Below are 15,009 nucleotides of genomic sequence, written 5' to 3'. Positions count from 1 at the left end.
AACTTGATGGTATTGGGAGCCCGTTGGAAAAATAACAAATCTCACAACCATATGTAGATGGGTGGTTGTTTTTTTTAAAGCGGCAATCTAACTCTTTATGATCTGTTATATAGTTTACAAAGTAAATGTTCTTATGTCTGCAAAGAGAATTTTAAGCCTGTCCTACACAATTTGGTTTCCTAGAAAAGACGATATGTTCGTTGCCTTAGGAGTTTCTACTTTTAGTTTAGTCCAGCCACGAGGAAGTTTGTGTGGAAGGTTGGTTTTTTAGGAGAGTATCCAGTTTTGAGAGCTCATTCTTAATCTTTCCCTGTTTGCTGTAGAGGATGTTGATCAGGTGGTTCCGCAGTTTCTTTGAAAGCGTGTGGCACAAGGTGTCAGCATAGTCTGTGTAGTATGTAGATTATAATGGATTTTTTACCTTCAGTCCTTTTGGTACGATGTCCATCTGTTTGCATTTGGAAAGGAAGAGGATGTCTGTCTGTATCTGTACGAGTTTTTTCATGCAGTTGATAGATTTCCACTCCATACGGCTAAATTCAGTGCCTTGCATAATGACAGGTTTCAGGTGCCACAAGTCCTCCTTTTCTTTTTGCGGATACAGACTAACACGGCTGCTACTCTGAAACCTACTTTTAGTTTGTTAGCCATAGCCATTGAGAGGTATTTCACTCTGATTAAAAGGAACATGAACTCTGCCAACAGCCTTCAATTAGTTCTCACTATGTCCCACAGCAAACGGACTACCTAGAAGTCATCATGTTCCCCATGATTGTTCTTGCAGTTCTACAAATACTGAAGGATCGTGCATCCTGTGCTTGCAACACTCATGACAACAGAGCAGAGCCATGCAGGCTCCATGCTTCTGGCAGACAATGACAAGCACTGCGCAGGTTCATGGGGAAATTTAAAGTAGGCATGAAAATTATGGGACAGAGATGATATTATGGATGGAGAATATTGCATTATGGGAAGTTGACCCCCTCACTCCCACTCACCACTGAGTGAGTCATTTCTGTCCCACTATGCATTGCCAAAACTACCCAGAAGAGAGTGTGATGAACAGTGGCAAGTTGCACGCTTGGATACCTGTCCAGGGTACACCGCACTGTGAATCAACACAAACACAGCTGGTGAGTACATGCTGCACCAATGCAAGGAGCCATGTATGCACACACACAAGTAGTGTACTAACTGCAGCAGCTGTATGTCAACATAACTTGTGTTGGCAAAACTTTGTAGTTAGACATGGTGTTAGACTAAGCATTTTGAATTACACTTTGTTGTAGGACTACTGTTCCCTTGGCAGCCTCACAAAAACAAGATGCTGTTCTCTCAGGGAGCAGCATTTCTACTGAACGAAACAAAATTATGCATCATGCTTGACCTGTCTGTAGCATTTTAATAGATAAAAATCTCTCTCACACACACAATTTACAGAATCACAAACATTAGAGAGAGAAAAGACCTTTTAGCTTGTCTAGTCTGTTTTACCAGCACCCTTTTCTGAATCCAGGGCAGAATTGTACTCTGAAGCATATTTTTTGGGAGGGGGGTGAGGGGGTGAGAGAACCTGGATTTGTGCAGGAAATGGCCCAACTTTATTATCATGCACATTGTGTAAAGAGTTGTCCCTTTGGATGGGCTATCACCAGCAGGAGAGTGAATTTGTGTGGGGGGGTGGAGGGTGAGAAAACCTGGATTTGTGCTGGAAATGGCCCACCTGATGATCACTTTAGATAAGCTATTACCAGCTGGACAATGGGGTGGGAGGAGGTATTTTTTCATATTCTCTGTGTATATATAAAGTCTGCTGCAGTTTCCACGGCATGCATCTGATGAAGTGAGCTGTAGCTCACGAAAGCTCATGCTCAAATAAATTGGTTAGTCTCTAAGGTGCCACAAGTTCTCCTTTTCTTTTTGCGAATACAGACTAACACGGCTGTTACTCTGAAACCTATTTCTCTATTGTTTCCTCTGTCCAGTTTAATATCCCAGGCAATCAGGCTTTCCCCATTTCCCCTTGGATTTGAATGCCACCATCCGGTAGATCAAATACATATCTATACTATAGGAATACTACAGCACTGTCAGCTCCTACATCATCAAGAGACTCAGTTTCACACAAGGCAATTCTGCCCTTTTGTATTTAGAGAGAGACAGGATGGGTGAGGCGTAATATCTTCTATTGGACCAACTTCTGTTTGTGAAAGACCTCAAGAAGAGCTCAGTGGCGCTTGAAAGCTTTACTCTTTTGCCAGAGAAGTTGGTCCAATAAAAGACATTACCTCACCCGCCTTGTGTCTCTCATATCCTACGACCAACATGGCTACAACAACACTACAGACAACTTTGGTATTTAGGTAGTTCAGTACAAAATGATACCACATATTGGACAAGCCACAAGTCCTCTCAGAACTACCCCCTCACCAGCCCTTCTCTCCCCCCAACCCCCACCTCACAGCCTGCTTCTGGGAAATCTAAGCAAGTGGTTGTAGTATTTTTCACTCTCAACCTTGTTATAACCACTCAAACATTAAACATCTTGCCAAGATGTAACTAGGCCAGTGGGTCGATACAGCAGCTGGAGAAGTAAAATAAACACGCACGCTGTAGACCTTTTCCTCATAGCTGACTATATTATTCAAAGATTCAAAACAAGAGCAAAGCAACTCCAAACACTTGGTAACCACCACCAGCGGCCTTTCCAGCTTTCAGCAAGCCAAGAGAGGAGTGGTGGTCCACAGTGCATAGCTGCCCCTTTGTTTTCGTAGCTGCACAGGTTACCTACTCAATAGGCAGGGAATCTAGGCTTTACTTGGAATCCCCTAACACGCTAGGACTTAATGAGCACCTTGATACCTTGGCAGACCAAGCAAGAGCAGATACTTTATACATAAATTATTTTCCCCTCTCGTTTCATATAGCCCTCTTATGCCGAGTTTGATATTAGTGGTAACGTGTTGGGCTTGATCTTCAATCAAGGAATGATCTGGTAAGATATCTTTGTTTTCCCACTCTCTCCCCCCGCCCCTTAGAATGGAAAAGTCCTTAACAGCACTAAGAATTCAAGAGATTGGTAATGCACCTAGACTTTCCAAACTGGATGGACTTATTTGCATGGGGGGGTTTTGTTTTGTTTTTAAAAAGTTTGACTTCTATGTTCCTTGCTATTAAAAACAAAACAAAAAACCCAGCCCACAAAAATATCTGGCCGATTTTAAATGGAAATTAGTACTGCAGACCCTGACCTACTCCTTTTATAGGATTATTTTTGGATGATAAAATTGACCTTTCCCCCAGATTATAAATCTCTTAAGGATGACACTATAAACCCTTTTGATTTTTCTGTTGGGAAGGGAGATCTGCATGCTTTGAGCATGTTACCAGATGGTACAAGTTTGACCATTAGCAGATGCATCAATTGGGTGGGAGACTGGGCTGGAATAAGGCAATTTGGGGCCAGAGGCACAGCCTAACATGGGGACCTGCACAGCCATCACCCAGTAGTGGCCCCTTTCTGCCTCCACAGTGTTGGGAGCAGTGACAGGTGTGTCTCTACATATGTGCCTCCAGCAGTGGGTGGATGCTCTTTCAGGAGTGGTCATTTTCTCCTCAACGGTGTGCATGTGGAAGATAGAAGGGAAAGGAGAACAGCATAAACTGACCTAGCCGGAATCATTTCCAAGTATACCCGTCACCAATGCTAACGTGTTTGCTGATCCTGAAGTAGAACCCTAGTCTAGGTAAATAGTGCTCCTGGTTTTTTTTTTTGTTGTTTTTTTTTTAGGATGGGATCATTTTATGCACCTGGACTGGTTGGCATAAACGTGCTGCGCTTACTAACCTCCATGTATTTTCAGTGCTGGGCGGTTATGAGTAGCAATGTCCCTCATGAACGCGTGTTCAAAGCATCCAAATCCAATAATTTTTATATGGGACTCTTGCTGTTGATCCTGTTCCTAAGCCTACTGCCAGTGGCCTACACCATAATGTCCCTCCCTCCTTCCTTTGACTGTGGACCATTCAGGTATGAAATAACCACAAGCCTGAATTCTTCTTCTGCTTGTATGCACAAAATATTGTAAAAAGTTAGGCATTTTGCTCAACAAGGACTGTATAATACTTTTATTCTTGTCTAGTTACATTCTTTTTTAGAACATGCACCAGAGCATCATGACCAATACTGAGTTGCAAACAAACTGTCATCTGGGGTGACGAACCTACTCCTCGTTTACGTCTGCTATCTTCCAGATAACAGAATTCACTGAGTCTCCTGCCATCTCCAAAACCAAAGTATCCCATAATATCCCTACACCTATTCCTGTAGTTCCTCCTGAAAAAGTGCAGTAGGAACCAACAGAGGATTTTGGAGCAGATCCATGGAGGATGGATGTGTGTCTGAATATGGTGCCCTAGAACAAAAAGTCTCGGACACACATTTCAATGTTATACAAACAAAGAGGAGTCCCAAAAGCCATCTTTCAAGGGCTTCTCTATAGTCAATAGCTACCACAACATGTGATCATTTTTGTATTTGGTGGAGGAATAACAGAAACCAGATTGTTCTGAGCTTCTCTGTTGCTACTTTATTAATGGTATTTCTCCCTGTGTTTCCAAACCAGCACCACACAAAGTGTTCAAGGGACTGGATTAATATGCCCATGAGCTCTGATTTGATTTAGTAACATTATTTCCTGGTGCACACAGAGTCTGACTCAGCAAGGAGCCAGATTGGAACAAATTGTTTCTTTAGTTGCACTGTCTTAGGTTCTTCAATTGCTAATGGAGAATGTCAGTAGAAATCTGTGGAGAGTTGGAGAATGGGAGGAAATACCAAGATGTTCTTAATTTATAGACCAGACTAGCAGGATTTAATTATCTTGCCCTTTAAAAGTACATCACAATATCCAGCCCTGTGTACTCAATCCTGCCCTCACATACACAAACACCCATTATTATGTAACTTGTATATCATCAGCTACTAGGTGGCTCAGGGGAACTAGTGAGGAGATACAGAAGCTTTCATGTTGAGGTTGCCAGTTCAGCCTAGCATAGGGAACCAGCAACTGTGCCTTGTTACCATCTGACGATTGTTGAGTGGTTATGTTGAAATGAGTTAGCAATCTCCTCCCACTGCAGGGTTCCATATCACAAAAGCTACCAGACTATCTGGAAACTTTTTGGCAGATCAGGAGAGATGACTGAACTACTTTCCCCCTTTTTCCTCCACCTGCCCCCCTGAAGTGGGCCCTCTATTTCCTAGGTCAGGGGTGGCCAACCTGCACCTGAGAAAGAGCCAGAATTTACCAATGTGCATTGCCAAAGAGCCACAGTAAATCGTTAGCAGTGCCGCCCCCTCACATCAGCTCTGCCCCACCCCCAGTGTCTCCCACCCACCAGCAGCACTGCCGATCAGCACCTAACCCTCCATCCCTGCGCCTCCCGCCCACCGCGATCAGCCGTTTTGTGGTGTGCAGGAGGCTGGAGGGGGGGAGGGGGGAGAGCAAGGGCGCAGCAGACTCAGGGGAAGGAGTGGGGGCCTTAAGGGGGAAGGAGTGTGGTGGAGCTGGGGCCTGGGGCAGAGCCAGGAGTTGAGCAGTGAGCACTCCCTGGCACACTGGAAAGTTGGTACCTGTAGCACCAGCCCCGGAGTCAGTACCTATACAAGGAGCCGCATATTAACTTCTGAAGAGCCGCACGTGGCTCCGGAGCCACAGGTTGGCCACCCCGTCCTAGGTTGATGTATGTTAGTGGAACAGTGCAGGAAACATTTCATTCCTCATGCTGTACCTGGTTTATAAGATACAAGTACTTCAATCTCCAGAGCCACTGAGCCAACACCTTTCACAGACATTACAGTCACATGCAGGGCTGGCCCTTGGTGTTTTGCTGCCCAAGGTAGAAAACATTTTTCATGCCTCATGAGCAGCACTCGCCCCGCCCCGCGTTGGCATCCATGAAAGTTGGCACTGAGCGCAATCAACTATAAGGCCAGCCGTGGACACATGAAAGTACAAAGCCCAATACCACCAACTATGGTACTTGCACGCAGTCATGCACTACTCTCAGCGACAGAATCTGTATATAGGCAGATGTGAGTGGTGTACCTGAACCATAAGAGATTTTCAAAGTCCATAAATCATTTCACAACAATCCCCAAGCATTGTCTGAAGCATTAAAGAATTATTTCAAACCTTGAAGCCTCTTTCTCAAAATCCACTCTTATCTGCTTTGTTCAATCCCCTCAGCACAGCTCCCACCATAATGTTGAGGATTTGGCTAGTAATGTACCATACTTGACTAATGAAGAAGGGTGAAATTGTGGCACTGGTTCAGCCTCTGTCTGTCTCTGTTGACCCTTGTCATGAGGATGGACTGTGACTTCTTTCAAATTGGAGTCCAGAATAATTATTTTAGATCCTAAAAAGTAAAGGAGTACTTGTGGCACCTTAGAGACTAACCAATTTATTTGAGCATAAGCTTTCGTGAGCTACAGCTCACTCCATAGTGAGCTGTAGCTCACGAAAGCTTATGCTCAAATAAATTGGTTAGTCTCTAAGGTGCCACAAGTACTCCTTTACTTTTTGCGAATACAGACTAACACGGTTGTTACTCTGAAACCTTTAGATCCCAAATAAGCAAGAATACAGTGAGTCTAAGGATTATGAGTAGGGCTAATACTACCCACAGAAATGGTCACTCTTTGAATCCAACACTGAATCCGTAAGTGTTGGATGCTATGAAAGAAACCTCCTAGCTTATCTAGCCCATCCTCTTTCCTGTGTATGATTATTTCATTTGCACACAGCATATTCTCTAATGCTTTATTCAGTGTAGTTTAAAATTACTCCTACTTTAAAATTACTCAGTGGGCTTCCTATTAAGTGATAATCACAGCTTGCTATTTTTGATCTTACTTAGTTGTTCTTGAAGTTGGCTCATTAGTTAAGAAAGCATTGATTTGCAGAAGCAGAGCTATCTCCACAACAAAAAGACCATCTTCAATGTGATATGAAAGTCACAAATCTCAGATTATTTTTTTTAAAGTCTGTAGGATTTGTGTGGATTCAAGGGAAATAAATAAGTAGAGCTCATGAAGTAACTAGGAGTGGTAACATACACATATATATTAGTGCTTGAAGCAAGTTACCTTTGTAGAGGTCATTCACATAATCAATACCACTAAAGACAGATCATTAGAACTCAAGAAAGAGTGGCTGGACTGAAAGATATTTGTAAGTAAGTCACTTCAACAGTATTTTAATATCTAAAGTCTTAGTAGCAAACAACATGTTGACAGACAATGAAATAATTGTATTGTTCTTTATAAAATCTTTTAAAGTTGTTTAACAAGGCACTACTGTGGCCTTTCAGTAACCAGCTACACAATGCGTAATTGATCATTTTATCTTTCCAGTGGAAAGAAAAGAATGTATGATGTCATCCAAGAGACCATCAAGCAGGATTTTCCACTTTTTATAGCCAAGATCTTCAGTTATGTGGCAAATCCGGGACTGATTATACCTGCAGTTCTGCTTATGGTGTAAGTTATATTTGCAATAATACAGGTTTGGAAGGAAGGGAGACTTGAGAGATCATGAGGTTTTAATGAGATACACAGCCTTTTATCTCTAGATCACAACTAGATAGCCTAGATCAGCAGTGATTAAAAGTCACTGCTGTGATTAACCCATGTAGCTTTAAGGACTATTGTGATTATTTGTGGTTTCTACATTTTTAATGTCTGGAACATTTTGCATGGCAGAGTTCAAAAGATTTGCTGTTTGAAAGCAGCCGGAGTTGGCTGCAGTTGGAATTTAGGAATGAAGTAGCCTGGAACTAAGAACCCCTCTCACTGCTTTAACTTGTCTATTTTTTGTTGCTTTATTTCTTTGGTGTTTTTCTGAGCCAATTAAAGTGGCAGATAAGCCAACTGTGCCTTTCAGTTTATCGGATTTTCAGAGACATAACAGCTACCATCTGAAAATTTTTCAGTAGGGGTAGTGTGAACAAGCATCTACATAGCTAAAACTATCACCGCCGTTGATTGTACCATAATTAATGGCTGCAAGTGGCCACAGCCTTGGTTTTATGTCTTATCCACTTCTTTCTCCAGGAATAATTAGGTAGCTTTGAATCATTTATAGTTCCTGATTTCCTGCCTCCCTCTTTATAATCCATTAGCTGCTAGCACCACCCCTGCTATTGTACATACAGTTAGATAGATCCAAACCGGGGCCAGTCCCTTACATTGATCCTGCTCCAATTTATAACAAGATTAAAAAGAGAAAATGCAGCTGCCAGCATTTCACTTAGCTCTGAAAGATACTTCATCTCTCCCTCCTAAATAAAGCAGATAAGGCAACCTGCAATGCAGCCTTAATACAACAAATAACCTCTGCAAACTGTGGCGGGTGAATCATAAATTTATATTAGCTTGGTTTCAGTGGCAGGCAGCCACTCATAAAATGTGCTCTACCTTTCTAAGAACTGAATTAGTTTGTTCCCCCTCCACTCACTCTCACAATTCCCCCTCCTTTTCCAAAAACAATTTGAGATGTCTCCAATTCATTTACACTCTTTGCCTCAATTGCCAGAGAGTACATTGTAGATATTACACTTTAAGTGAAATTGTTTTGTCTCGGTTTCCTCTCTACTTCTAGTTGCCTCATTTTTCTGGGGAAAGCTATTTTACGTAAACAAGGTTTATGGATAGGTAACCCACCCTTACGTGTGCCAATAGTAGGATTTGAACTCAGGACCAACAGAGCTGAAAATCTGACCTTTACTGTTGGAGTTAAAGAACTCACCCCCTTATGGAAAGCAGTAGCAAACTCAAACCTCGTATGCGGACCAGCCACTAGCCTGGGACAGCAGTCCACACACGCCTAGCGCAAGTTACTTACATTGTCACAAAAATCAACTGGGGGGATGAATCACATGATAATGTGTAAGATGCAGCTGCTCAGAAAGCCTTTTCCACCACCCTTTTTCATGGTGTTCCCCCTCCTCTCCTTCCCTCCATCAAGTCCCCTTAAGTGAGGATCAGAAGCTGTATGAGCAGATCAGTCCTAAAATGCCCACAGTGATTTCACTCAGAGCCATAAGGTACAGTGAGGAAATGGAGCAAATCCAGAACAACTGCAAGAAATATGCGAGAGAGGGATCGCAGGCTGACAAAATGCCACAAGTAGTGTGGGAATGCATTAAATGCCCTGATGGGAAAAAAATTTAACCAAGTTCACATCTATTGATTCTGTTAAATAAATTGCTAAATGGGGAGAAGTTCCAAGCTTTGAAGATGGTGATCGCTATTAATGAAGGGATGCCACAGGACTGAAAAGGAAACTGGAATCTGCAAAAAGGAAAATTGATTTACTCAGAGTAACTCAAAGATCTGGAGAATAAGGGACAGAGAAAACAGAGAGCCAGTGGAGACCACAAGGGCTCTGAAGGAGCAGATCCCTTCAATTAAGTGCAGTCAGGTCAAAACCAGACATGCATGGAGGGCCTTAGAACCAAAAGCAACAGATTTAAAAAAAAGAGACTTAGGTGAATCATAAGATTCAGTTATGTAGATAGGAAACTATTATCTGCTTACAGATAACCAAAAGATGTTTCCATGAGCACAAGGAAAACATTCATTTTCAAAAATCTGCATCACTTATCTAGAGTAGATGGAGGTTTGTCTTGATTATGTAGGAGAGAGAGCTCTGCAAACTTAAGTACGTTCTTTCCAGACAGACCTTTTATATACACATTATTCACCCACCCACCCAGGAAGTATACTATAAAAAAAAAAAAAAAAAAAAAAGACTTCAAAAGAAACTAGTCATCCTCGACAGACTTGCCCTGTCTAGCAGTGTTTGGATTCACTCTTTTTAAATCTACCCTACAAACAGCCTTCTAACTTGGTTTCCAGCTCACTGAATCTGAGCCATAGCTACACAGTCAAATTATGAACTGTCAGTAAGCTCTGCTGTTCCAATATTCCTTGTTAGATACTAGATTTTTTTTTTTAAAGCAGTAGCAGCAAATTGATGGTGCTTTTCCAGGAATGGTCTGGAGTCACTGAGCAGATGATGTTTGGATTTTAAAGGAATAAAATCATTCTGCAAAAGCAGGAGACGACATTTTTGACAACCAAAATATTACTGGCTGGCTGGCAGCAGTGGGGATAAGACAGTCCCAGACACTTCAGCATGTTTTAAAATATGTACCTCTCTGTGAGCCAAAGGCTGCCTGCCACTGCCAGTACATCTCCTCTGATCCCTTTGGCTTTTGATTCCCTCTAGTGTGGCTCCTACCTTTATTTTATTTTTTATTTTTGGGGGCTTGTCCTCTTTGTGAGAGAAAGAATCAAGCCCAAAGCCCACAACTCCACTCAAAACTGGCTATGGTTTACACTGGTTTCCCAACCCTTGCCAATAAGTAACAGTTCAGTTGCAGGCTGTGGACTGGAGCAGTGCCTTGTAGAAGAGCAAGACTCTTCCACGGCTAGATCATTAGCCTCAACTTGGAAGAGCTTGGCTCAGTTCCCTGCTCTGCCACAGACTTCCTGTGACCTTGGACAAGTCACTTAGCCTCTCTGTCTCCGTTCCCCATCTGTAAAATGGGGATAATTGCACTGCCCTAGCTCATGGGGATGTTAAAGATTGTGAGATGCTCAGGACTACAGTGAAAGAAGCCATACAATATCCACATCAGCACACTGTTGTTCTCTCTTACAGTATGTGTGGGGCTGCTGTGAAAGTAATGACTGCTCAAAACAGGCCATGTTCATCCCTAGTTTGACTCTCATGAACTTAGCAGAGCTACACCAGAGAGTCCTTTGGCTCTTTAAATGTAGCCTTTGGGGGTTGGTCTTTATCACTAGATAACTTCAGTATCATCTTCCCAGTCTTCACTGGCCCTCCATCACTTTTGCACAATAAGCTTACAAACAGGCTTTTGGAACCCACACAGTCTAACAGGGAGACTTACTTTATTGCCTGGGGGAAGAGGCAATTTGTATAATAGTCTCCAATTTAACTACCATCTGAGTGCAGTGACTGGGGAAGGGATGATGGAGAGAGTTGGGGGAAAATAGATTGAAGGTCATTTGTGGAAGGTAGAATAGGGAGGAAGGGGTTTTGAGACTTAGGGTGCTGCCAGTGAGTTAGCCTTTGTGCTCCCGCCCCACCCCCCACAGCCTATTCATAGCCAGGGATAACTTTAAAGGTTTTTTAACTAGAGAAACACTGTCTAGTAAGTGCCCACTCCCACCCAACCACAAACACACAGCAGTGACTTGGCCATGAGCATTCTACGAGTTCACAGATAATGCCAGCTGTTCCCACTGGTCCTGCTGCTTGTGCTTTGCATCAGACAGCACCCTGATTCTAACACAACTCTTGTACTTTCCAAAATTGGCAAGCAACAGGTCAAATGAGAGCAAACCCATGCAGCATTGCTTATTTAGAAGGTTCTCTGTGTAATTCAGCTCCTTTGAAAAAATTTTCAGTGTTTTTTTAACCTGATCACATCCCTTGATTCATGCACATGCAGTAGGTGGAGGAGTTCTCTGCTCACCTCCCTTCCAAGATGGGCCTATGTCTCCACTATCCTGTCAGTGTATCTTTTTTTTAAATATTTGTAGCCTAGCCATCTACTATCTGAATGCTGTGGCTGAAGCATATCAGCACGCCAACACAGAACTGAAGAAGAAAATGCAAATGGTATGTATGTGATTTATCCAGTACAGATGTTTCTAAAATACCATGCACTTGCATCTTGACCTAGAGTATTATTTTTAAATAGCTTTTCATTTTAAACCATGTTATGGAACTGCATGATAAAAAAGTGAATTTTCTTTATTGTGCATTTCACTTTGGCAGTGTTCAGTATCTAATTACAATACTGTTAGGTAACACTTCCTAATAAGTGGATATTAACTCATGCTAAAATTAAAATGAAATTTCCCGAGAACTGCATTTTATACCCACATAACAAATTCCATGCCCAAATAATTCAGTGTGATTAATGTTAGTATAGTGAATGCCAAAAGGAGGCCGAGATTTGCCAGGGTTGATAAAGTGCTACCAACGTAACATGTAGGCTTTATAAAAATTACAGCGCAAACAGACTTGCTAACAAGAACAATGACACCTAGGTCTTTGTTATATAGCATCTTTGACCAGTTGCTCTTCAAGCACTTTACAAAAGGAGATCAGTATCATTGTCACCATTTTACATAAAGACAAACTGAAGTATAGAGCAGTGAAGTGACTTGCCCATGGTCACCCAGCAGGCCAGGAGCAGAGCTAGGAATAGACCCCAGGTCTCTTGAGAGTCTAGCCCTGCAAGAGGCTGTATCTGCCATTTTACTGGTATGACACAGGATCTTAGTCAGAAGAAGAATAAAAATTGATGCCACATAAAATACATTCCACGAAATATACCTAGGGATTGATGTAACATTAAGGGTGAGAAAATGAGCACTCAGGAATCAGCAGCCTCCAGAAATTAAGGCTAAATGTCAACTTCAGCTCTGCCCATAGCTTAAAATATGAGCTGCGTGTGTCTATATAATTTCTCAAATATGATATGGACCAAACCTTAGATCCACTGAATATGGCCTTTAGAGGCACATGAGCTCTTTAAAGTTACACAAATCAACTCCATAGCGGCACAAGTGATCATGAATCAGTACAGAAGGGGCCATGAAAGAGAAGACATTGTTACTCAGAGACAGAGACCTCATCAAATGTTGTGACTCTTCGTGCATAGGTAACTCCCCCTCAGAAAACACATGACACCAAGCCGCTATTTCACAAATCATGTCTCCAATTGCAAATGAAATCTAACACTATTAATTTGTGCAGCAACGTGATGAGGAGAAAAACAAGAGGAACAACAAAGCTATGACTAGTTCTGCAATGCAAGACTTAGACCACTCGCTGGATCCAAGTGCAAAGAGTGTGAGTCAGCCCAAACCAGCAGAAGGTAAAACATATTAGAGAGATTTTTGTCACAGCTCAGGGCAACTGCACCTGTATTTCCCCTCAGTGGTCCAGCAAGAACACCCACTCTCAGGCTCCCCTTGCTGCTGCCTCTCTTGAGCGAGACATGCATCTCTCTCCCCTTGTGACCAAGTATCCCTAAGCTGAACCGTTCGCTGCCTGCACTGTGTTATTCCCAGCAAAAGACAGACTGCCTAAGCAGATCTGCTTGCTTTCTCTTCAGAGACTGATAGTGTAACTGTGCACAGTTAAGCTATCACACAGCTTTTTCTAAGCAAGGTAGAAGCATTGCAAAGGTAGGTGTGTTACAGAGAAAACATTAAAGAAAAAGAAAAAACACCACACCGTACTAGAAATCGCCTCCCTCCCCCGCAATCTTCATCAGTCCTTCCAACCCATCCCTAAGGATTGGGGCCGGTCCCGTGTTAGTCTAAACTCAGGCTATTGATTCAAAAGTCCTTCCTGTGTCTGTTGGGGCCTGGAGAATCTAGTTTGTCTTTTTGAACTGTCCTCCTGTAACAAGTGATCAGCAGACAAAATGTCACCCCGGGAGTAAAGTTGCAAAGGCTGAGATAGTTGGTGGGAGGTTGCAATCCCCTCCTCCCCAGTACTTCCTAGGAATTCTACTTCACACGTATTGTCCCTAACATTTCCCCAAGGTTTACATTAGTCAGTCTCCTCAAAACATTACATAGAACCCTACAACGCCACATCATGTAATTTTTAATACAATGGACTCCTAAAATACTTAAACTTAATTCAGTGAGGTTTGTCCAGGATATTGCTGGAAATTGACATCGGTCTCAGTTTTTACCATGGAATGGCTGTGGACATAAAGAAATTGAGCTGAATTCTGTCCTCAGACACACTAGTGCAAGGGGATTGGATGAGCATAACTAAGGGCAGATTTTGTCTGACTAAGTTTCCCTGCAATACTGGAGGAATCAAGTAGTATATTTTTAATGGGCATATCCTGTGCAACCTTAGACTATGTCTACACTACAGACCTTACAGTGGCACAGCTGTGCTGCTGAAAGGTCTCCCATGTAGCCACTCTATGCCAGCGGGAAAGAACTCTCCTGTCAGCATAATTAAACCACCCACAACGAGCGGCGGTAGCTATGTCAGCAGGAGAGGCTCTTCTGCCAACATAGCGTTGTCTACACCAGCGCTTTTGCTGTTGAAACTTATGTCAGCTGTGGTGTGTTTTTTCACATCCGTGACAGACACACGTTTTCCTGACAAAAGTGGTAGTGCAGAGAAAGCCTTAGCAAAGGTCTTGGAATCCCTCATCTTACCCAGTGCCTGGAGAGGAATCCTTTCAACACAGCTTCCCAAAGGGAATTATTATTAAGAGATGCTACTGATACAAGATATTCCCATGGGGCAGCAGTTTGTTGACTCAACAGCAACCCCAGCTCCTCTGGGGAGTAAAAGCAGAATTAGGAATCAAATCTGGATGGGTGAGAACAGGTTTTTTTTAAAAACAATCATCCAAATGTGGGTTGTTGGCAAAAGAAGTTACTTTCTGTAATAGAACCATTGAATGCAATATTACTTATTCAGGACTTAAAACATATAGATCGTAAAGCCAGAAGGGACCATTGTGACCATATAGTCTGACCTCCTGTATAACACAGGCCATAGGAATTCTTTAAATTAATTCCTCATTGAATTAGAGCATATCTTTTAGAAAAGCATCCAATCTCCAACACATTGCTGGCACACCTCCAGGCAGAGTACGCTAAGCCATCCTTAAGCCTATGCATACAGCCAGCTATTCCTACACATGCCATAACACAGCTCATTCTGGAGAAGTACAAATGAGTCTTAATACAGGGGATGGGCCTGTGCAATGCTTTGATCTGAAGTTGCCCAACATTTTGGAGAGTTTGCATCTAGGGTTTTGATTCAGGCCCAATCTCTATTTATCGTGTCAGGTGAAATTGCCTCGAGAATATTCTGAAAAAAAAACCCAGTGAATTCTGGGCTAGGGAGTATCAAG

General features: G+C 42.5%; 1 protein-coding gene across 1 annotated transcript in view; it reads left to right on the top strand.

Annotated features, from left to right (window-relative positions):
- The window catches only part of TMC2 (transmembrane channel like 2), a 51,257-nt gene extending 38,256 nt beyond the window's left edge, over positions 1–13,001 (top strand). Inside the window, exons 15-19 of the mRNA XM_073329659.1 lie at positions 2,928–2,995; positions 3,791–4,030; positions 7,421–7,546; positions 11,642–11,720; positions 12,867–13,001. Coding sequence (XP_073185760.1) covers positions 2,928–2,995; positions 3,791–4,030; positions 7,421–7,546; positions 11,642–11,720; positions 12,867–13,001 — 648 coding nt within the window. The remainder of the gene's footprint in view (positions 1–2,927; positions 2,996–3,790; positions 4,031–7,420; positions 7,547–11,641; positions 11,721–12,866) is intronic.
- Positions 13,002–15,009: the final 2,008 nt, after the last annotated feature.

This window comes from Lepidochelys kempii, chromosome 2 (assembly GCF_965140285.1).
Source record: "Lepidochelys kempii isolate rLepKem1 chromosome 2, rLepKem1.hap1, whole genome shotgun sequence".
Classification (NCBI taxonomy): Eukaryota; Metazoa; Chordata; order Testudines; family Cheloniidae; genus Lepidochelys; species Lepidochelys kempii.
Note: the sequence above shows the minus strand (reverse complement) of the source record. Positions and strands in the feature narration are given on the sequence as shown.